Raw genomic sequence first — 24,941 nt, 5'->3', positions numbered from 1 at the left:
AACCAGTTTCGAGTAAACTGACTGAGCCACCCGTAAAAAATTTAAAAAATATATGTGATTTCGTTGATGCTTACGTCGTTGCATCCCTTCTGAAACCGGGACAAAGCAAGCTCATAACGGGTCCTTCTGCGGCGACCTCCAAAAGATGGTTAACACGTTCGACACCAGACTGTTTTAAAAAGCGTAAGCACGTGCAGTGTTGATTAATTGTAAAGGGTCTGGACCTACGTTTGTATGAAGACTTAACAGTGAAGTGATTAGCATTATTAATCGTTGTAATTGTGATTCTTTGCATTTTCCTTAAAGCTATCGTCAGGTATTGCACACGTTTCGCCTTTTTAAGAACTGCATTTCATGCTATTTCATGTTCCGCCAAGTAGACACGAGTTCAAGTTTATGCAACAATGTTGTGCGACAAGTTGAAAGGAAATGTGTAAGTATTACTCGCCGTTATCAGCACGTTGGGTAAAAGCCTTATAAAAGTGTTACACGACAGATGTAACGAGGAAGGTAGCTCAAGAAAACCGCTTTACTTGTTCAGCAACTGGTTTACTTGAGGTCTTCTCTCTGGTGTAGCCAACAATCAACTAACTCGAACCAAAACTATCAATTAAGTTTGCTCGCATTACGACTACGCACTGAGCTGTGATTGGTCAATTCGTGAAATCTTAAGAATGAATGAGAAGACTGGAAACTGTGGCTTCTTGGATAGCCGATACGTGCTTTGAACTCGAGTTAGAAACTAAGGAAATAACGAGTTGAACCGAGAATCTAAGAATATAGCCAACCCAAAACTAAGCTATACATTGTACGTTTTGGTACCAATCACAGCTGCTGCTGGACAAAATGCCTTTAAGGTGGCTCCCTATAGTTTTTGACCGCGCGCAACCTGACTTCAAAAAACGCGCGATGGCGCGAGCTCTCAAAACTCTACGCGAAAGTCGCGCGCGAGATCACGCAGTGAAATGCCGACAAACATGGCGTCCACATTTTCAAAATTTGTTTGTCACAAAGGTTGCGTGAATCTCCTTTGGTTTCAAAGTGTTTATCGACCGAATAGAAGACCCTTCTCTTCTGTACTTGATTTAAAGGAGAAAAGTACGAGGTATGTTGGAGTTTCAACCAAAGAAACTGATTTGGTCGATCGTCACGATCATCGCACGGGGTAAAATAAATATATATATTACCAGACGTATTTGCAGTCCTTGGCGTTGTTGGTGGAGCAGACATGCACAAATTGCCAAGATACGAGGGAAGAGGTTTCCGCTAAATCTGGAATGAGCAAGGATGTTACTCCCCAAAAGGTAAGTCGTGTAATGAGCTCGTGGAGCACGATCTATGCACTTCGGAAATATACGAAACAACAAGAAAACAAAGTCGAATTTTTAGCAGCCATCATTGCTCATTTAGAAGATGCTAGCCGTCCACAGGGTAAGAATTCCTTCTTCTAAATTTTCCCCTCCAAAAATTTGTCATAATATTGCGAAAAGTAGCTTTAGGTAGGACATACGAGCTAAACACGATTCTTCTGCCACTTGCACGCGCAAATGACGCCAGTGGGTCATTGATACACATGCGCGCGTGATCGTCTCGAAATTTTATGATGTCACAAAAAGGCCAACGAAGAAAAACAGCGCTTATTTTTCTCGTGTTTCCTTCGGTGAAATTTTGCGAAAGTTTGTATACTTCATGATATAGATGCCTAATTCACAATATCATTTTTTGACAAAATTTTACCTAGGCTAACCCTAGAAGGAGAAGCAAATAGGTGGAAATAGCAAAAAAGTCGCTATCTTTACGATTGGTTGTTGCCATGGCAACAGTCTGCCATACACTCATATGAACGAAAAAGAAACCCTAGGTGTGTTGCTAATCTTCACTACGAATGCCAGGAGCTTAAACCCAAAGGTGAAACAAATAGTTAATTTTTAGTTCTTCATCCTTCTTCAGGTGAAGATATATATTGTGTAAAAGAGTAATATTTCTGCAAAGGTAAGCTAACCACTAATTACACTATAGAACGTATCATTGTTCGATGGTATCGGAAACAAGGGTTTAGGCAGGTCTTTGATCATATCCTCACGTATTTAATCTAAGAAACCTACAATATAAGCGAAACCCTAAACCTACTAAAATAATCACACAAGTTGTATTCTTATCAAGAAGAACTAAAAGTCCATGTCACTTTAACAAGGAAGAACCGAAAACTGTGTAGAACAACCAAAGGAGGAATAAACCTATACATCAAGCAAGAGAAACATAAGCTCGAGCAGATAGCTGCTAGAAACATAAGAATGTCACTAGACAAACGTATAGCTTTCTCAAAGTAAAGCTACGGCGTCTCCGAAGGAAATCGTGCGAGAACAAATACGATATCCGTGATAAGGATCTACCTACTGTGCTTGCAAACAGTTCTAATCACAGCCGGGCCCGGCGTCACAATATAGAATGCAAGTAAGCAACATGTCACGGTAAATTTCATATTTCGTCCCTCAAAAGCAAATTCATGGAGACTCATAAAAGCATATCTTCCAATAGAAATGAGCCTAAAAAATGCAAAAACACATGGCAAATCACAGAGGTGTCAAACTCAACGAGTCGACACACAGATAACATGCAGACCTATGACCTTAAAAAAAATTTGCCATAGCATGATCTAACGGCTCAAATTCACTTAAAATTCCTCCTTGTTACACAACATGAAGTGCCCTTCATGAACACGAGTGAAGCGACAAGAAAGGTCGAGTGACCGAACAGAGAACGGCAAATGTACAAATGTCACGAACCGTAGGAGTCGTGTAGGCTAGTCAACCCCATTTTACACTTTTACACAGCTTGGTAAGGTAAGTGAAATAACGAACAAAGTTTGTCTACAACCATTCAGAGAAAAGTTAATTAAACTAGACCAGGTTTGAGTTGTGGTTTAAAAAACAGGAAATAATAAAGGTCGGTGGTCAAAATGAGACCAACGCAATGTACCAATACCGAAGCAAATTTCCTGGCTTTACAAATTGACCGTGGGAAAGTCTGCTAATAGTAATTAGCTACGCGAGTGACTTAAAGTAACAAGGTGACTTTGTTAATTACTTGGTGTTACAAGCTTCAACTGATATTCATTACTTCAATTAATATTAGTTAATTCAATCATTATTAATCAAACACTTAAAGCTTAATAATTTATAAAAATATGCTTCAAAAAAAGTAAGTATTTCTATATAAACTCGGGCAATTCATACTATTATCACATCAAATTTACCTTTCATTTAAGAGATTTTTTAGCTCCGTGTTATTTCTCATTAAGACTTCTGTACTGTTCTTCAGCTGTTGTTCATAGTGTTTCAGCAATTGCAAAATCCTACAATATTGAGAAAATATTAAACTGAGAATATTTCAGAATCCAAAATTCTCTAAAAGACTCAAAACAAAATCAATACGTAACCAGTTTTTTAATTAAGGACAGCTTCGATTTCTCTGGTGGATAATAAATTGTGACAATGTTTTGTGATATAGTTACCGTGGAACCTCGTTGATACGGTCACCAACGGGCCATTGCAATATGGCCGTATTGACGGGGTAGGGTAAAATACCATGACTGGTCTAAGCTGAGCGACGTCTTTTCAGATATATCACAATTGCACTACTGAACAACTATTCTTTAATAAACGTCCGGAATGCAGATATAATAAGAAAAATTGAAACTTCGATTAGTACATACAATATTAACAATGGAAAGTGAGCATATACAAGATATATTATCAAGGTAAAGAGAGTGACTCCCCCATATAGGCCTTCTACCCATTTTAATCCCTCTTAAGTTATTTTTAGACATGGTACCCTGTTTTTCTGCGAATATTATTCGCGCGATGCTAGGATGTGTTCGTGGAGTAGACGACGGACGAGACGTAAAAACAACAAAACAACGGCGGACCGCGCTTCAAATAATCATAGTCAAATAACCGGAGAAAAAAGAGCCCAAACTGGTTTTTGTGGAGGTAGTTTTGGCAAGCACGACGAATTTTCCGAAGGTAAGAATTTTTAACGTTTTGTCCGATCATACCTTAGGAGAGCCAACTTCAAACTTACCTCGACGCCAAAATTCGTCACCTACGCTAGAACTACGTCCAAAAACCGAATTTGGGTTTTTTTTTCCTCCAGTTATTCGACTCTGCGCTTGAAACTTTGGGATAACTAAATGTGACGCGGCGATGCCGTATTTACGAGATGGCTGCATTAACAGGGTTTCTTCTGAGAAAAGGTATGGGCTTTTCGCCAAGTCTAAAAGAGTGGCCGTAATAAAGGGGTGCCTGTAAGGTTGGTCTCCACCAATAGTGAATGATGCGCAAGCGAGGTAGTCACCAAACTCATCCTACATTGTGTCGCTTTATGCTTTTATATTCTTAATTGTGAGGCGGCAGAAGTCACGTGGCCATTTCTAAATGCTCTATATCATAAGCCTTTGGATTATGTAAAGTGCTTTACAATTTTTCAATGCCTGTCCTCCCACAGTGACAAAAAAGCACTTTTAGACATGGTCACGTGACTGATGACGCCATCACACCAAGGTTGAGCAAACATTTATATCGCAGGACAAGAGTTATTTTCCCCCGCATCACGCAGAATGCCTATTGTTCTCGGGACATTTACTTACAGTTCATGAAATATCTTAGGTCTGTCATATTAAGTAAAAGGTTTGAACCCAGAAGTATCAGTAGTTCGTATAGTGCGATCGTCCGGGTGAGGGTTGTTCTGAAAAGAACTGTTGTTGATGACAACCTGAGCGGAAGTCATCTTCAGAGTCATCGGTTTCGATCCGTCTATTGCTAGTCAAATTGGTCGGTTTTTGGTCCGTCCATTGTTAGTCAAATTACGTCGGTCTGTTAGAAGTCCGTTTGTCGGTTTCGTTTCCGTCGTGGATAAGTCGTTTGTAACCAAACTACTGAAGCTGACGCAACGAACAGGAACCCAATACCTGTTACTACAGTGAATATACCTTACATTAAGAGCGCTTCTGAGACCATCTCACAGATCCTAAAGCAGTCACCACAACAGTTCTTTTCAGAACTATCATCACCTGGTCTGTCATATTGACTGTTGCTATTCAAATAAACGTCTCATTGGTTAAGACAAACGCGCGCTTTTTCCCGGAGGGAATATGACTTCGCTCGTGAACTTGAAGAAGGCGGAGCATTGAAACAATAAACTTCTCGTAGTATTGTTTCCGCTTTTGTTTAGCCTATTCGCATCTCTCAAAAGTAAATTTACCGCTTACCCTGAAAAAGAAGGTAGGGAAAACAAAAAAAAAGTTGTCATTGATCCGTTTAAAAGACATGAAAACGAGTAAGTAAAACAATCATTTGTGTCTTAATCTTTGATTTTATAAAGTTTGGTTAATGCGCTGGAAAGAGTTTGCTTTGTTGCATCAGACTAATTCAAAGAAAACTAACGAATGTTTATTCTTCGATCGCATTCGATCGAGTTTCTTTGAAAATGATCAAGCACATTCTTTACTGACCCTCGCTTATGTTCGCAAGACAGCGCGAGTTGGATCGTGCCCAATCGAACCTAGTTACCTCGTTCGTTACGTTACTGCAATACTGTCATTAATAATCCATCAAATATTTCCTCTCGCTCGCGATTGGTCTAAACATGTCACGTGACCGAATTTCCTCAGCTAAAACTGGGGAATATCCGAGAATATTCCCCAATTTTCAAAACTGCCCGCGTCGCGAAAAAGATTGTCTACTCCTGACCACGCGCTCGTGATATCTCTATGTTCCTGCTCTTAAGCTCGGTTTTTTACTAGCGACAGAAGCACAAGCGCAAGCCCAAACGCAAACAAAATAGGAATGACCCAAGTGAAAACGAAGTTCGACGCAAACAAAGTCAAAAAGAATTGTACTTGCGCTTGTGCTTGCGTCGCTAGTGAAAACCAGACTTTATTCCTCCTCAGGCTAAATTAAGCTCTCTTTGTTTAGTTAGGAGGGAGGCTTTTGAGCTCCCGAAAAAGTGACTAGATGTTATTCGGCTTCGGCCCTTTGAGTTCAAAGTTACGAAGAGCTTTGTCCCCCAAAGGGCTTTCTTTCGCTTTAGCGGCGGTGCCGGTGGAGGTTGCGGTGACTCAGGGTCATCCTTTTTTAACTTAAAATCGAAAAGCGCAAGCTTCAAATACGGTACATGTTACTGCTCTTTATGGGGGTGGGAACGGCCGATAGAAAATGCTTGACTTCAGACTTTTAAAGTTGGTGGGCTACTGATCAATGATTCCCATTTAACGACTGAGTGGTTTTTTGAAAAGATATGGTAATTTTTTGACAGCCATTGTTATGCAGTCGTGTGCTTCAAACAATGGCTCACTGAGCAAAGACGCGCCATATTTGAACGTACTTCCAATTCGCAATTTTAAATGTCAGCTAGCTAGTCGTTATTTTACGCTGATTTACAGTAAGTAAAGACGGGATCAGTTAGGTAAAACGTAAAACTTTTATTTTCGGTCGTTCACTTTTTTTGTAGTCAGTCACGTTTACTTAAAAATCGCCCTTAATTTCGGGAATATGTTCCTCTCTGAAAAAGCCGGTTTGTTCCCAATTTTCGCACCCAGAAACCCAGTGCAAAATCTTCGTAAAACTTCACATTTTTTGCCTACAATTGTAGATATAGCATTCCTCTTGAAAAGCCCGTTGTTCAAAACATTAAGTGGGACTTAGGAAAGTCAAGAAATCGAGTTTTCTCAATGCCCTGCAGGCAAACTTGAGCCTTTTATCTCTTATTCTTGGCTATTCAAACTATACGCGCATTCAAATTTTGCCGCTTCGGTGCTTATGAATAAGTAATGATGTCCGACCAATTTAATCGCTGATATCTGACAAAGCAGCTTCTCTAGACACTCCTTTCCTCTGGGTCGAAGAGTGTTTTTCCATATTCTAGTAAAACAAACAGGCCGATGAAATACGCGTTAGCATTTTTTAAAAACGTGTAAATATCCTCACTCGACTCGGTAGGCCTGTTCAAGGCTATTCCGCTACAATTCCTCTTTTTTTCCCTTTTTCTTCTTTAATATTTATCCGCTGATTCGGTTTATAAGCTGCTGAATGTTTCGCGGCAGACTTCGTTACTCCCGATGTGAGATGTAAAGATATACTGTAGATGTAAACATTGCAAATTCATTCCCGGGAAGCGTTACAGTAGCCCGCTGGGGAGTTCAAAGCTGCGTTTCATTGGTTGGCGGCATGGCCACGTTGACAACCGCTTCAGTGAGGTGCGAAAACTGTGAATTTCTTTTCAGGCCGAAAACTCAAGGTTTATTTTTGCGTGAATTACCTCTATTCAAATGAATTAATAGGGTATGTAGATGTATCTGATTTCAACGAAACTTGCCCAAAATCTGCGTCAGATATTAGCGCACCAAAGTGTGTGAGGCTTTTTCGAAAATCGAAATATTTTTCTTGTGACGTCCCATTGAGTAACAGCAGTCAGAAAATTTTCTATTGCTCATCTTTAAAAGGGATTTCCTAAGCAACCAATAGAATTATCGAAAAAGCCTCACACACTTTGTTAGCCCATCAACTCCTGATTGATAATGTCCAGTCAGTTTGGATGTCCGCGGTAACACAAAGGCTGGTAATTTAGTTTAGCAAGTACGGTCATTTTTGCGTTTAAAGGCTTGCGCGTGCCAATCAAAACAAAACAGCAAAATATATTGTTATTTTCGGAATCTACAGTTTATTAGTTTTACAATGATATATAGTTTACCGTGGTTTTCTTTAAAGCAGCGCGTAAAGACAGCATTTTCCGGAAGGCACCCCTGAAGGTCTACAGTAACCTTAAGCTCCTCTCCCCATTTTGGTAACACACACTTATGACTTTAATCAATCAATCAATCAATCAATCAATCAATCAATCAATCAATCAGTCAATCAATATATTTAACGTGGTCGACACGCTTAGCTAAAAAGCTAGTTTACAGGTACGCCACGAAAAAAAACAGAAACAAAAACTTACTTCTCTTCCTCCACTTTTTTTGCTTTAAGTTCACTTTCCAGCATCATAATTCTACCAAAATAAAATAGTAACAATAACAATGACAACGACAATGATAACGTTTGTTGTTGTAAGAAAAAAGTAAACCATCGCCAAGATGTAATCGCTTAATTTTCCTGAACTACTTTAACCCTTTTTATCCTAGTTACGCATATACGCGTACTTAATGGTCATGCTCTTTGTGCCACTTGTGACGTCAGCAATTGAAATGTCATCAGATATTCTTGATAAGCAGATGGTAGAGCTAGGAGATCTATCCGTTCAACAGTCGGTTTTGGGTATCGACCGCATTCTATCGTAGCAAATTAAAAAACAACGTTATTAATATCAGTTTTGGTGCAAAAATGGTGGTAATATGGCCCATTACACCCAACAAACTTGCTTTTATCCATAGCTTTCAGCCAGTTGTCTGTGAGGTACAAGAGAGCAGTTTCGCAAGAATGATTTGGGCGATAGGCAGACTGTTTGCTGTATAGAAAGTTATTTTTGCACAGGTATTTTAAGTAGGATGATGCAGCATGTCTTTCAAGAGGTTTGGAGATGACTGGCAGGACTGAGATAGGCCTATAATTGTTTTTGTCATGAGGTGAGTTTCTTATACACAAGAGTTAGCTTTGCTTTTTTGAATTTATCGGGAAAAACGGCTTTAGTTATGCTTGCGTTTTAGATATTGGTTAAGCTTTGAGAAATCACCGGTAGTGCCAGTTTTAGAATTTTAATGCCAATCCCATCTAGGCCAGTGGCTTTGTTTCCTCCTATGCGCTTTATATATTCTTCAACTTGTTGAGTGGTCATGAGGGGAATATTAAACTGCGTGGAAACATCTATGCGAGCATTGATAAAGTTTGAAATGCTTGCGTGTATGTCATCATGTACTTGCTCGTCGACTGTGTCCTGAGCCGAGTTTGCAGCCAGCTGTATATTGGTGAAGTGATCGTTAAAAGCGTTAGCCATGGAAAGTGGGTCTGTTATTTCTGTGCCATGCATTTCAATAAAAGAGGGCGATGAAGGAATCGGGTGTGTTGGTACTGCATGTTTAAGAGTTTTCCAAAGTTTTTTGGTACGTCGACTTTGTCATCCTTAAAGTGACAATGTAGTTTTACTATCGGAAGGGGATACGCAAATACAGTCATGAGCGTAGCTCATCCAAGGAACAAGGTGTAGAGAGACGTGATAAACTTCGATGTACCCCCTTAAAGGAGCTACGTCACGACCCACGCGTGTGCGAAATTTGGCTCCGTTCTTATTGCGATTCAAATGCATCCGCTATCTTGAATTTATTGGAGTTGTTAAATTTTGCGCGAATTTAGCCGTTCTTGGTTAAAATTGTTACGTCGTTTTGTCGCGTGTGTGGATTTCTTCTCGTCGATCTACTTATTTTATCGCAGAGGCAAAATTATGGACGCAGAAGAGGCAAGAAGGGCTACGGTGGTGAGTTTCCTTCGACTCCATTACGTGACAGATTTGAATGTGTGAACTGTTTCGTAGTATCTGGGAATATGCTCCAACCCAACGTCCATTTTGTCTTTCCTCTGTTCTTATCCTCTTAGGAAAATCCCATCTCCTGTTCGTGCGAAAGCGCTTGTTCCACAAAACAGAAAACAAATGCAAATGTGGCTGCCCTTGCAAGATGTGGAAGTGAGTGCACGTGTGGTTCGACAGCAAATCCGTGTCGAAAACACGGTGAGATTCCTTATTTATGCACTTAGCTTTGATGTAACATTGTTTGTAAGTAGGTATTGAAGGCTGCACGCGAATGGAACAACTAAATTTCTGGCAATTTTTGGTTCTGTTTGTCTTCAAGACAGAAAAGGTCACAGTTCATATTCAAACTGAGGCGAAGAAGCGTACTTACTCAAAAGGGTACAAATATATTCCGCAAATCGACGGCTTTACAGTCAACTGATCGTTGAATGACCTCTTCCGTGACTTAGATTTATAAACAAGTAATTCCACTAATTCCATTCAAAAGTAAAGGGATGAAATATATCACCGTCTTGTTTCCGAAAGTCTTGAGAAGGCGTCTGTGATTTATATAGTTTTAAAACTCAAGCGGTACTGTCTTTGAATTTGTGGTCACCGATGGAGACATTTTAAACTTCTGACGTTTCAAAGCAATGAATATTGGCTTTTAAAAGTACAATGGCTCCTGTAGAACCTGCACTGGATACATGCCAAGTCTGTCCTAGCTTTCGCGAGGAACTTTACGCCCGTTGTCTCGATTTGTCGACGTGTATGAACACCTGAAAGTGAAACAACAATTGCAAACGGGTTTCGTTTTTTGTACTTAATTACGAAGCTAGATTTTCGACACGTAAAAGAAATGATAAGATGCGGAACTCAAGAACCAGCTCAAAATGAAAAACGACTTACCTTTAAAACTAGACAAACTAGAGACCACGCTTACAACCGAAATGGCTGGGTCAAATGGCTGACTCAAACTAGTGCGCCGTAGGGCACAAGACCTCGTGACTGACTCTCATAGACAAATAAATAAATAAATTTATTATACACAGAACTCACTATATCTTTTCTGATTGGTCGAAAGCGTACAGTGAATTTACGAAATCAGCGCTAATGACGTCATCTAGCTGCAGATTATGCAATAATCATGTCAAGGACACTTAAGGTCACGGGTAATCATGTCATGTATGACCGCGGTGCATGATTTGTAATGTCAAGTTCTCGCGCTTTGTGTTGCTTGCCGTCAGTGAAGAAGCAAAAACATTACTTCCTTTTTTTTCTCGCTCAATGTGTAATAAAACAATTATTAGATTCGGTTTTTGTGATATCCAGAATAATCAAGGTCTCGGTAAGGGTTATCAGCCTCAACCTTCGGCATCTGCTTATAACCCCTACCTTGACCTTGATTATTCTGGATATCACAGAAACCTCATCCAATAATTGTTTAAAATCTGCTCATGACATAGTGTGGCTACACACTACTTGTAAGCCACACAAAAATCGTTAACTGGTTAAGTTTAGATACTGTGCGAGAAGTGAGTAAAGCCCGAGGAAAACAGCAGCGAAAATAGCAGGAAAATATCAGCAAAGCCGCCACTGACACCTCTCCCAATCTCTAAAAATCCATTTAAAATTAAAAGAATTATTAGGGAAGTCATAAAATTTTAAAGTACAAATAGTATTTTCAAGCATTATTCTTAATCAGTATGATCTTTTGTCTTTTGTCTTTTGTCGCAACTTCTTGTCTGTGAGCAATTTTGAAGATCATGATCACAGTCCCTTTTCAACATTTTGAAAACGCCCAGAGCTTTTAACAGGATTAATTTCCTCTGTTTGGAATTTAAGCCAGCAGAACTAGGTCGTGAATTAACACTGTTATTTGACAGATTCTAACGCGGGCGGCTGGGCAGATTATTTGTTATTACTCAGCACTGGCGATTTCTGCCTGAAAGCAGGTTGAATGACTGATCGAACAACACAACGGACCACGAAGGTACTTTTGCATATAGGAAATTAGTAATAATGAGTCATTAGCTAAGGTTCAAATCCATCAGTCGAATGCGCACAGGTCATGCAAGCCTAATGGAACACCGTCGAAATGGCAAGATATAGAAATGTTGTTTTACAGTCAAGACATGGTAACCGAGCTATAGCTAAAGTAAACATATACCTATATTGATTTGATCTTGTTTACGTAGGTTACGCATGGGGTTTATTCCATTTGATGACCATTTAGATCGCGTATATACACATTTTTAAAAGGCCATATATTTGCGTTTACTCAAGTACATCCTACAAGGATTCACATACATACGCGTGCTAAAATGCGCGTATATACAGGTCTCGCAAATTACGCTTTTTGTGCCAGCAAGAAAAGTGCTTTTTGACAGAATGGCTGTTCGTGACAGCAATAAAAAGTATTTTAACTAGAAATCGTCAATATGGCGGCAGTGGTAAAATGCCTTGTCTTGATCTATCTGCTATTTCATGTTTGTTACTGCAGCTCTCCAGTGACTGAACTTCTACAAACAGTTATGCGTCTTTTGAATGACTGTTCAAGATTTTATCCTCACGCTGATCGTAACATGGCAGAGAACTTGATCGTTCGTCTTGAAGTCGTTGAGGATTATTCTGTTGGTCGCTTAGTTGATTCATTGGAAAGAGGTGCCCAAGCGAATGCTGAAAGAATACTGCCTCTGAATCGCTGAATCGCCGTAGTCCTTGCTAAAACTTCCTAACAAGTGTTCCTTGGCCGGTGTGAGATCCAGGAAAAACTACAACTTCACAAGTCTTTGTTGTAATTTGCACTTTTGCTACAACTATTGCCCCGGGAACTTCGTTTTGTCAGTAACAACTCAGAAATGTTTGCATGTGTATCATCAAACTTTGCACAGCACAGTTTTCATTTCCTTAAGCATGTTGAATTTTCTCAACCTGTCTGAGAGGGATCATTTTTGGAACATTTATTGAAATATTTTTTTACTAGAGCACGGTGGCGACGCACTTCTTAAAAAAAAAAAAAAAAAAAAAAAAAAAAAAAAATATATATATATATATATATATATATATATATATATATATATAGAAAAAAAAAAAAACGCAAGCTCTGCAGTTACCTCTCATCCTTTTCTGCCATTTTCTTCCTAAGCAACTCTACTGTTTCGCTTCCTGCAAAAATGTTTTGTTCATCTTGTCTGTCGATAGAACAAACATAATTTGAGCAGACTTTTAAACATTGCCAATCTAGTGTTAATTATAATTATGACAAACACTTACGGGTAGCAACTGTACATTTATTCCAAAAATAACCCAAAGAAAAAGCGCGCGCTGAGTGGTTAAAAAACGTATTGTTATAACTTGATAAAGGCACATAAAATGTTTTGTAATCGCGATGACAAAAATTTTCTACCCTAATTTTTAAAAAAAATTAGTGTTGTGTCTTTATGATCCACCACCCTTCTTATACGTATTAGACTGTTTTTGTGCATTTTTAAACAGGTACAGACGTTCGGGAACAGCAAGGTTGGTTGGGAGGTTGTCGTTGCCTAAAATTTGGGTGTAGATGTGCGGCGTGCTTCTTACAACTCTTACCTCATTTTAGACCCAGGCATATGATTTCCCTTAGTCTATTACAGCCCTGACCCACTAATCTATACCCTATTTCTGACTTCACTATTCCCATCTCCCATTTCAGGCTCAAGCCTATCCATACTGAACCCTTTAGTTGAAGTTAATTTGAACAAAAAAACCCTGCCAAATTAGACATATTGTGGTCACTTGAAAAATCGAAAATGTCATTCGCAACTAGATTGAGTAGGCTGGAACTGTTCCTAGGCAACATTTCGACAGCTGTGGTATCATCATGATCAACAAACTTAATTCGCATGTTCCACTCCTTCAGAAGGTTGTTAGTCATTACCGTGAACAAGATAACACCAAGTTTTGTTCCCTGTGGAATGCCACCTTTGAGGAATTTCCAATCAGACAAAAAAAAATTAATTTCCGATTCTTACAGCATGTCTTCTATTAGTTAAGAACGCCTTGATCCAGTTAAACAGCACGGGATCGTTATTAAAGTTTGATAGCTCTTTCAAAACGATGTTATGAATCTAAGGACAATTAAAGACGACCGGTAATACTAAGGCTGGTAATAGCAAGAACTTTTGCCGTACGAAGCGTTCTAGCTCATTTATTACATTCGATCAAAGAAGGTTACAGTGTGTAAATGCTAACAATTGTCCCTTTTTTCTGGTATTTTATCAAATTTCTAGTAGTGTATATATATAGTATTGTTAGGTAGTATAAATTTTTGAAGCTTGTGTTCTATCCCTGTAATTCGGTTCTTTAATGCATTATCCGCTTGTATTAAGAGTGCCCCCTCCTTGAGTAATTTAAAAGTCTGATAATTAAGCATTTTTATTTGTAATTTTTATCCTTTGGAAACCTATAAACATTTTATCGTATTTCAACATTTTAGCCTTTTAAATGTCCTTTAGAGTTTCTATTATTTTCACTCCTATTTTAAATTTTTAAATTATACTTAATTCAAAAATTAATATGTACAAGATTTTATAAGTTGTACATATCTTTATTACCCAGGGACCCTATGGATACCAGCCTCATTGCTGAATGGGCTGCCCTGGCTAAATTATTACTGATACTACTACTACCACTATCACTACCACTACCACCATCACTACCACCACTACCACTAACACTAACACTACCACTACCACTATCACTACCACCACCACCACCACCACCACTACCACTACCACTAACACTAACACTACCACCAGCACCACCACCACCAACGACCCCAACCCTTCTAACCGTCCTTTGAGTGTTGTTATAATTATACAATCAGGTTCCAATTTTATTAAATTTCGGAGCTTTCCTTTATTAAAATATATTTTGTGTTAACAATTATAATATATTATCAAATATTCAGACAAACGTAACCCAAAAACTAAAATTTGCGATAATTGTTAACGCCAAATGTAACAGGCGTTTCTTTTGGTTTGAAATGACGAGGAACACCGGACACTTGTCACGCCGTGTCCCTTGCTGCACTGCTGAAGAGTGAAATATTTTTCTGAAGTTTTCGAGGAAAGCAAAGAAGACGCTTTTTACATTTCATCGTGAACCAGGTAAGTACGTTACTTATTTGACCTAAGTTAAACGTAATCGTTTTTTTTTTTTAGATCTGTATCTGTCTGTTGGCGGGCAACGTTCGAGCTCTGCCTTGAAGACTTGTTTGGTGGTCATCCGCCCCAGCGAAAAGGCAAATGAAGTAAAAATATTAAACTTTTAACTTATATTAAAGCACTCAATGTAATGATTTGTCGCAAAAGGTTTTACGTAAATTGATTTATAATCCTGAGTTAATTTCTCGATAGAAAATTCTGACAGAAACGATTAGAAGCATTACAGCAATAACAGTTTGCTGATGATGTTTCAAAAATGGATCAGTTAGTTTTACTTGTGCCAGGTGAAAGCGAGTTTTAAAGAGCAAGCTTGATTATTATTAGTTGTTTTTATGATAAGTAACGTTTCCCTTCTAGAACGTTTCACCGTAGGACTCAGCCGTTCGTTACAGGGTTCCACACTGGATGTTATTGAGGCAACAAGCATGTTAACGTTGTGAAGGAACAGCTGAAAGGTATGCGCAAGAATGCTAAAACAGCATTTGCAAGCTCTGTGTATGAAAAGATCAAGAAGATGGCTAAGAAGGCAAACGTCAAGGTAAGCATCCCTCGAACTTGTGGTGGGTAGATATTAAGAAAAAACACCATTGCCAGGACACCAGTCGCCTACATTCGACGGGCAATATTTCTTCCCTTCCTTGACAACTCGTTGAAGCAAATAAATAACCACTTTAATGGACTATCAGAAGCGGCATTGCTTGGACTCCTACTGATACCTGCCAACTTACAGCAGCTTAACTAGTCTTCTCAAGAGAAACTTATTCAGCATTATTCCCCTGATCTGCCGTCCCCAAGCAGTGCCTCGCAGGAGCTGGGGCTGTGGAAGTGCTTCTGGTATGTTATTCTGCGTTAATACTATACATGGGTTACCAAGTTTATAGTGATAAGCTGAAAAAACCGATTATAAGTTGTCTTGAAATAAGTATTACTTCTTGCTTTTATTTTTAGGAACAACGCTACCGCAAAACCCACGACACTGCAAGAGACATTGAAAGCCTGCAGCTCAAGCCTCTATCCCAATGACCACACAATTCTGCGCCTCCTGTTGATCACCCCAGTCACAAGTGCAACTGTTAAACGTAGCAACTCTTTACTGCGCTTTGTGAAGAATGTTTATCGCAGCACCATGGGAGAAGGACGTCTAAAGGCACTGTTGCTGCTCTTTATTTACAAAGACATACCTTTAAATTATAATGCAGTTGTTGACGAGTACGCCAAACGAAAGCAGAGAAGGATGACATCAATCCACTGCAGTGATTTATTTCGATTAATACTGGATGTATAAATGCAATGCCATTACTCTGTTAACAGTTCGCCTACCACTGACACTACGATTTTGCTTTGAAAATAGTTTTATAGAAAGCTCTTTAATTCTATCTTCCAAAACGTTAACGTTACTTCACTTTGCATCACGAATACGCCCTCAATCATGTGTGTTGCATCTCATGAAAAGTGAAGTTTTCATTCGGGGGGGGGGGGGTAGGGCGGGGGTCTCGGTCCCCTCTTTCTGAATTTTCTGGATCCGCCCCTGACTACTACCACGACCACTACCACAACCACAACCACAACCACAACCACGACCACGACTACCACCTACCACCATTACCACAACTACCACTACCACAAACACGACTACGACTACGACTACGACTACGACTACGACTACGACTACGACTACGACTACGACTACGACTACGACTACGACTACGACTACGACTACGACTACTACTACTAGTACTACTACCACGACTACTACGACTACTACGACTACTACGACTACTACGACTACTACTACGACTATTACGACTACTACGACTACTACGACTACTACGACTACTACAACTACTACGACTACTACGACTACGACTATTACTATTACTACGACGACGACGACTCCTACTACTACGACTACGACTACGACTACGACGACTACGACTACGACTACTACTACGACTACTACTACTACTACTACTACTACTACTACTACGACTACGACTATTACTACTACTACGACTACCACGACTACGACTACGACTATTACTACGACTACGACTACTACTACTACTACTACTACTACTACTACTACTACTACTACTACGACTACGACGACTACTACTACGACTATTACGACTACGACTACGACTGCCACTGCCACTGCCACTGCCACTGCCACTGCCACTGCCACTGCCACTGCCACTGCCACTGCCACTGCCACTGCCACTGCCACTGCCACTGCCACTGCCACTGCCACTGTTACTGCCACTGCCACTGCTACTGCTACTGCTGCTTCTACTAATTCCCACTTGTTTGTTTCATGCTCGGTTGAGCTTCATTCTGGAAAGTACGTAATGTTATACTTCTCCGGACCCGTAAGACCTTATCCACTTGCATCGAACCGCGTTGATCTGCGAGACACAAGCAATTTTTCTGTCTCAGGGTTTTTGAGACATTTAGAAGCTGATCTACCCTCCTTTAAGCTTTTCGCATTCCAATGCACGTTGCACATATAGTCCACATTCATTTAAGCGGGCTCTTTTGTTCACCTATCTTGGATTTTCTGTGCCTTTTTCCAAGTAGATTCGCACCGTCAATCCGAGGGCGCCCAATCTGTTTTCTTCCCAGGACCCCTGAACATTTTGAAGTTTTTTGAGTGTATGTGTTTTCGCCCTCCCACGCTTTTATTTCACGTCTGTTTGACTTCCCTTTTTCAGTCCGCGCCACAGACACATGATGATGCCATCAAACATGGCGTCTTGATGCAATTTCTAGGCTGTTCCCACAGTTTGGTCTCGGATTGTTGTCTTGCTTTGATATTTTAGTCCCTGGGGACCCGGTTCACTTGAAAGAGATCGAGGATCGTAAGAGCTTCGCATCAAAAGTAGCCTGCTTCGCAGACAGCCTGCATTCTACACCGCCTGTTTACAAATATTTTCGTAACATTTATTTTCGCTTCGTGACGTAATTGACGGTAAATTCAGCCCTGTCAACTAAGGCTTCTCGAGCGTTTTTTTTTTTTTTCTTTTGCTTCTCTGTTTGTCACCCTGTTGCGACGTGTTGCTACATTTTGGGTGTTGAAAATCGAAATAGTGTACGTACCCGGGCGCAACATTGTTGCACTAACCTGGCCAAACGACCACAACATCATCGACATCCACAATTGTTGCATAAAAAATATTTGACCTTTTTTAAATTTGAGCCAACAACACCCAACATGTCGCAACATGTCGCAACACGTCGTAACAGGGTGGCCAAATGCGTGCGACATGCTGCGCCCAACAACGTTGCGATCTGCTGCGTTAAAATGTTTGTACACTAAAATTACGCAATAAAACTATAGGCCACCATGTTCGTTTAAGAAAAAACCAGCATTTTATTTCGCTGTCGAGCGTAGCTTGAGCCGGGGAAATCTCTTATGTTGTTTACTTGCACGCGTTCATGTGCGCGCACTTATGACGCCAAAATTGTGCCAAAGCAATACTGAGCAATGCAATACAATGCAAAACCTTTCCCACTCTCTAGTGTGGGAGGCGCGGTTGCCTCATGGTTAAGGCGCTCGTCTACGGATCGAGCGGTCCGGTTCGTGCCCTGACCGGGGACACTGAGTTGTATTCTTGGGCAAGGCACTTTACTCTCACAGTGCCTCTCTCCACCCATGTAGGTGTATAAATGGATACCGACGAACCAGGAGCCCTTAATGCTGGGGGTAACCCAGCGATGGACTAGCATCCCATCCAGGGGGGAGTAGAAATACTCCTAGTCGCTACAGGCTACATAAACCGGGATAAGCTATGGTCTGATGGCCACTTGGCTCATTTGAAGACTTAACCTTTACCACCGTCTGGTGATCTGAAACGAAAAGAAGTCGCCAATAATTTTTGTGCTGAACTACATAACCTATAGAGGTATTTTGTGCGTGGTGTTTAGTAGCTTTGTATCGGCGTGTAACCTTGGTCGTCCTCTGGCTTTGATCTGAAACGAAATGCCAATGTCATTGCACTGTTATTCGTTCGATTGCGTTGTTCTTTAAGCAAGTTAACGAGCGAGGTCTTGATAACAGACTGTTAATGTTTTAAACCTTGTTTGTTAAAGAGTATATTGTTGTTTGTGTTGTTTTGAAGCAATTGCGTTTTAAGTGTAACGAAAAGATCGTGGATAGTGTCACGTTTTTTATAACCCCTTATACGTAATCTGTTTTTGATTCGAAGTGTAACGCATATATATTTCTTCAAGTTAGGCGTAATTCCAAAAGACACGCAGTCACAGTAGCATTTTTTGTATCGTGCTAACGATGCTAGAACGCATGCGTATGAATTATTAGGTTCTGCCATAAGGAAAAGCGCTCAAAGTTAATGTGTGATCTTGTATGAAATGTATCTTCCACCTGATATGTAGTTGGTTTTGTTTTAAAGAGAAAAGTACCACAAGGAGAGCAAGGGGCTTTCTGAAACAAATATATAGCTTTTTGAAGTGATTTAAAAAGTAACGTAGGTACATGCACCACCCATTTTACGTAGTGCTCACGAGTACTTACCCCACCTACCCCCTTGCTACAAGCCTAATTAATTAATTGAAATGAATTAATTAATTATACAAACATTAAAGTTTATACCTTATTGCCATAGTGCATAGTGCCATAGTGCATAGTGCCATAGTGCCATAGTGCCTTATTGCCACAGTGCCTTAGCGACGTCAACCCCCAAACCATCCCAGTGGTGCACTCTGCACTAAAAATATCTACGTTATTGAAATATACAGAGCTTATAGATATTTGTACATTTTCCTTCCAACAAAATCGAACCTGTTGAGTTCGATTCGTGCAATGAGGTAGGTGATCGAAAGAAAATTTATCCCCTTTGACCTCTCCAGTGTAGCACTTAGAAGCGGGATGCGGGTTGCGGGAGTGTAAATGCTTCAGAATGACCATCGGTTGGAGATGGACTCACTTGTATATATGATCATGATAACTGATTACTCTTACTATCCGAGTTCGAGGGCCGTACTGTTAGTTACGGACCGAATTTTTTCCCCGTCAATTTATGATTCATAAATCGAAGGGGAAAAACGAGGATCTGTAACTTACAGTACGGACCGAGGAGAGGAGGTTAGTAAGATATTTATGATATCGCTACTGTCTGTCTGACGGGTTCGGGAACGATTTCTATTCACGCGGAACGGCTTCAAATTTCTGACGCACCTCGATAGAGTAAAACGAATAAATTTGAGGTCGTTGTTAAGGTACTCTTAAGTCGTTAACATACAATTTCAGAAGTTTAAAAAAAAATTGCTAAAATGTTAAGAATACTTGGCAATAAATCAAAAAACATTTTGGCACCAAAAACAGCTTTAAATTCTAGCGGGCCATATAGTAGAATACGGTCCTCTAAATTGGCCAATCACAGCGCGCGTCCTAACTGAGAGATATAATAAGACATTGGATCTACAACACCCGGAAAACGACCCTTAAAATCGTCATTATGATGAAATTCGCATCTTTCCTATCTAAGCCATCATCATCTCTTATTCTTTCATATCATTTCTTATTATTTCTTATTATTCCTCATATTGTTATTTATTATTTCTGCCCCCAATTATTTGTTTGTGAATGCTCCCTTAACAAAATGCAATCATCTTGTTCTCTTTGTGTGTGCGAAGCTCACAGTAAGTTGACAGCCGAGAAGTTTGTCCGCTAACGAGGGTCACGTGATCGAGAGGAATTCTAATAAAATGACTGGTCACTAGTTCACATCCTATAGATAAGAGGAATGGGTGCTAGTTGGTTTGTGCGAGTGGATTTTCTGCCTCCTTCGTGTTGGCTTCGCTTTTGTGTACAATTTTTCGGTTTAAAGATACTTCATTTTTTATTTTCCCAGCTTTCAGTTAGCAAGGTAGGTTTTCTTCTTTTATAGCTTGTTTTGAAATGCAGTACGTTGTCTGTTTGCATGTATCGAAAATCAATCGGCTGTGTATCCTTCGTAATTTCGTATTAAAGCTTGTGCTTAATTGAATGTCTGTTTTCAATTGTTGAAAATTCAGCTTTCTAATCTCTCGTAGGCTTTGAAAATGTTGGTTGCAGTTGTATTGTTTATTGGTAGCTTTCTTTTTTCATTCCTTCAGGTGTCCATATTGGTTGTTATTTTGTTCACACAAACCAACATATCAAGACTCAGCTTGTGCTTTGTGCAGGTTACACAGGGGCTGGTATGCTTTCGTAGGCTAAGATTTTTCGACCTGAATTGTTGGGCGCGGGTTGCCCTATACAGCGAAAGGAGTCATTGTACTTTTGCAAGCCACTATCTCGTTAGCCAACATTTATATTTGCTTGAACTGATTGATGTAGGCAGCACTTCTATGCGTCACATATTTTTAGGGATTGTCAGAAACTCTCAGAAACTGAAAAAGACTGCCTTGCACTTGCATTGTACTTGCATTGTTAGAAATACACTTGAACATTGTTTAAAGTCACCCTGTTGTTGCTTTTTGATCAATATCGGTTAAGGATCGGCTCTTATAACCATTTCGTAAATGCAAAGGATGCCTTTTCGCGTTTTAAGGATCAGTTCTGGAATATGATGCGCGTGGTGCCAATTACCGACAACGGATGTCGTATTGTGGAAAATTTGCCACAACTCTCGGAGCCAAGATGTTAATTCTCATGCCAAAATTTAAACAAGAGTACAATTAATACAAAATGTTGAATGAAATGATGCATTGGTTGACAAAAATGATGTGCAGCAATGTGTATATTCCATTACTTATAAGGCAAACGAATGATGTGGAGGAAAATCTAAACGCTACCGTGATTTTTGATGTGATTGGTCCGACTGTCATTTTCTGCGAATTAGAGCATGCATGAAATGGCCTCGCATCCCAACTAAACGTAAACACTATCTAAAATTACTGGCGACTGGCTTCCAGAATAACCAGCTTGTTTGTTTCAACAAACTTCGCGGTAAAACATTTGCCACAACACACTGGATATCAAAACTAGAGGGATTATTAAAGTTTAAGATAAGAATACTACTCCAAATAACTAAAATGCAATTTTCTAATTAAAACTTCTCAAATTACTCCAATTGCGATGTACAAATGCCACTGTGTTTTAAAACGAGGTTAAAAAGCTTGCCTTTGAAAAGTGTTTCACAGTAGAGTTGACAAGGTTAAGTGCTTTAACAAGGGTCAATTCATGCCTCTCAGGGGTTCCTGCTTTCAGCATCTGGTTTTCTTTGCAAGATCTTATCAACTTCAGTGCAACACAAAGAGGAAGACAGAGACAGCTAACGACGTCAACAACATCTCACTCAAAACCCCATCGTGAAAATCAAAGCACAAAACTATAACAATATCATTTTATAATTTCCAGGTCAAATGCGTGTCATTCTTCGTAAGACTCAGCCTTTCCCCTAGATCCTACCAACCCCTTCTCCTGCAAATTTAATCAATGAATATCCCCTCTCTCTTATCTCACGCTCGCATGGGTAAATGGTCAATAAGCATTGTGGGTTCACCCTTCCCTTCAAAACGTCTCCTTATTTATAGCACATTAATATTCATTACCTGTTATTTTTAGAACTACTCGGATAAAATCGGTACCCAGGAATTTTATGTAGCACAATATTTTTATTTCGCATATACTAAACCAAAGACCTTCATTGCTGTAAAAAAGCGCTCTTCCTCTAAAGGTCTTTCACAACTCGGAACAAATTTTTCGCCAAAAAGTGGTGCAACACTGCGACAACGGCACAGAGTGACGTAATAGTGGCGCTAACGGGCTCTCGTAAGCAGACTATCTATTGTCTAAACACACTAACACAGAGCCTGCGTTGCAGGCGTCTGAAGGGGGAAGGGGTAGGGATCAGGTGGCAAAAAAGGCGAGGAAGAAGGGGAAGGAACATCGCCCTATCGCGATAAAGTATCCCGTTTCCAATAAGCAGCCCAGTTTAATTTCCTCAACCCGTAAAATTCAAAGAAGCAAAAAAGAACAAGTACGCAGTGCGGACCTATATTGTTCAACTGTAAACGAAACCAAGGGCTCTACCTTACCAATGAAGGGTCTGTGTTAAAGTATTGTAACGAAAGGGCCTCCCCCAGATTAGACTGTGTCAGCATCCCTTTGTTGTTAGAAATGTTTGAGTAATTGTGACTCGTTTAGAAGAAGAAATTCAGACATAATTTTCCTACCAAACAGTGACAACCGTTTGGTTTGTTACTTTCTTATTTACGTTTAACTGTGCATAAACGTACACAACGTGACTTATTCGGGAGCCTGACTACTTCCGGTATTCCACGAAAGCGAAACAAGAAAGCGGAAGTGCTTTTAGTAGAATACTCAACTTAGTAGTACTTGGAAAACAACATGGCAGGATTGAACACAAAGTCGACGGGTTCGAAGTCTGGAAGTCGCAAAGATATGCTTGAAGAGCCAAATCAAGACGAATCACACGATTCGAGGAAGCTTCTGGATAATTTGGCGCGACTGGAGCGGATTACAAGTATTACAAATTTACCAAGCATAGAAGCGAAAGCGTCACCCTCAAGGTAAAATTGCAACATTGAAACGGCATCCTTTTGTTTGTTTGAATCTGGAAATGAATTTATCAGTTTCAAATAAGTAAGTTTAAAGTCAGGTATTATATGGCAGGATTAATTTACGGTTTCCCTTCAATCAAAATTTGACGACGACGACGTTCACGTTTAAACCCTTGCTTAAATTTAAGACCTCGGGTGGTTCGGGGCCCCAGCAGTGCATTCTAAAAACGTATTACAAAATAGATCTAACAGGATGGATTATGTTGGTTCCGGACGTGGGTTAATCGTCCTCTAGAAATTTTGCAAACCCTTTAGAGTATAGAAGATTGTAAACAACTTAGCTTAAGTCATAGAATTGGGTATGGGAGATCGTAACGGACCTCAAGTTTCTTTAGATTTTTATGCGGAACCGACGGCTGTTTGAGCTGTATCGCTTTATCAACATTTGGGCACAGGCGATAGAGATTCTTGTTTCGCGTTCCCTTTGGGTAAGGCGGATGGGTCAGAAGATGAATGCTATTTCAGACTATTCTAACAAAAACAACGGTTAACAAAAAAGAGCTCTTAGAGCCTAATTCTGAATGCAAAGGTCTTTACCTGATTAAATTCTTGCTGATGTAAGTCATTTGAAATTCAAGAACTAAGTGTCCCCAATTAGTAGAGAGCTTTTTTTTACCCCATCGGCTAGATATAAAGACACGTTAATAAAGTTTATGTATGTATATGTATGTAACTGAAACGAAACGTATTGCCTGCCTTGTTTCTATGCGCTTCGTCCACGAAGAGCTTGAAACAAGGAGCGCGGTGCTTGATGGTTAGGTAGCTTGCGTAGCAAGTGTTAGTAGCAAGCGTTCTCGTAAACAAACACTCAGCATTCTGGCTACGCGAAAAGTGGAACAAGAGCAAAAAACATCCACAAAGCTTCCTCTGATTCCGTCTGTTTTTATTTTTTTTTTGCTCTCGTCCCTAGTTTCCCAAGAACAGAGTTTACTCGTTCGCACTTTACTACGGAAAAGCTTGGTTTACGGGTTAAGGGTTAGGCTGCGTTCTGATTTCCGAGTGCTATGTATAGGCCCACAACACCATGGGCACCCCCTCTGATAGGCACCTCACTCCAGTCAAGGAGGAACTCTTGGGGACAAGGCAGTTATTGTATCACAGCTAACTACCGTTAAGAAATTCTCTATTTTTTAAGGTCTTAATTCATTGGCTGTCAAAAGCACTGTTAAAATAAAAAAATAAAAAAAAGATTTTTGTACTATCTTCGTTGCTTTTGTTTTCTTAGTTTCGATCTTAAGACTCTTAACTAAAGCTGTAACAAGAACCTCTAACAAGCTTAAAACCGGGATGTTAATTGTTCATTTTTTTTGTCAAAAAGAAAATTAGATAAAACTTTTTTTTTAGAGCACTCACGCTACTTACAACACTACAACTACCACAAATAGTAAACATTACTTACTAACACAGCTTACTAATTAAACCGTATAGCTCATTACTTAAAATGTCGTTACATACTTACAATACTAGCTTAAACATACTGTACAATACTTTTATGTTAAAATACAATCACAAAGGCAAAGAAAGTTACAAAGAAAGCGAAACAACAAATAGTTAGAATACAGTTATTGTTTACACAGGAAAATTGTCTCCCATTTTTTGATAAATTGATCTAAAGTTCTTTGTGCAAATATATTTTTCCGTTTCAAA

General features: G+C 39.7%; 1 protein-coding gene across 1 annotated transcript in view; it reads right to left on the bottom strand.

The window, feature by feature from the left end:
* Positions 1–7,998: 7,998 nt before the first annotated feature.
* The window catches only part of LOC149101051 (uncharacterized), a 68,212-nt gene continuing 51,269 nt past the window's right edge, over positions 7,999–24,941 (bottom strand). Inside the window, exons 8-9 of the mRNA XM_089276165.1 lie at positions 12,618–12,695; positions 7,999–8,049 (exon numbers count right to left, since the gene is read on the bottom strand). Coding sequence (XP_089132291.1) covers positions 12,655–12,695 — 41 coding nt within the window. The 3' untranslated portion in view covers positions 7,999–8,049; positions 12,618–12,654. The remainder of the gene's footprint in view (positions 8,050–12,617; positions 12,696–24,941) is intronic.

The sequence above is a fragment of the Orbicella faveolata genome, unplaced genomic scaffold (assembly GCF_042242905.1).
Source record: "Orbicella faveolata isolate gen_17 unplaced genomic scaffold, um_ofav_v1 contig_4, whole genome shotgun sequence".
Taxonomy (NCBI): Eukaryota; Metazoa; Cnidaria; class Anthozoa; order Scleractinia; family Merulinidae; genus Orbicella; species Orbicella faveolata.
Note: the sequence above shows the minus strand (reverse complement) of the source record. Positions and strands in the feature narration are given on the sequence as shown.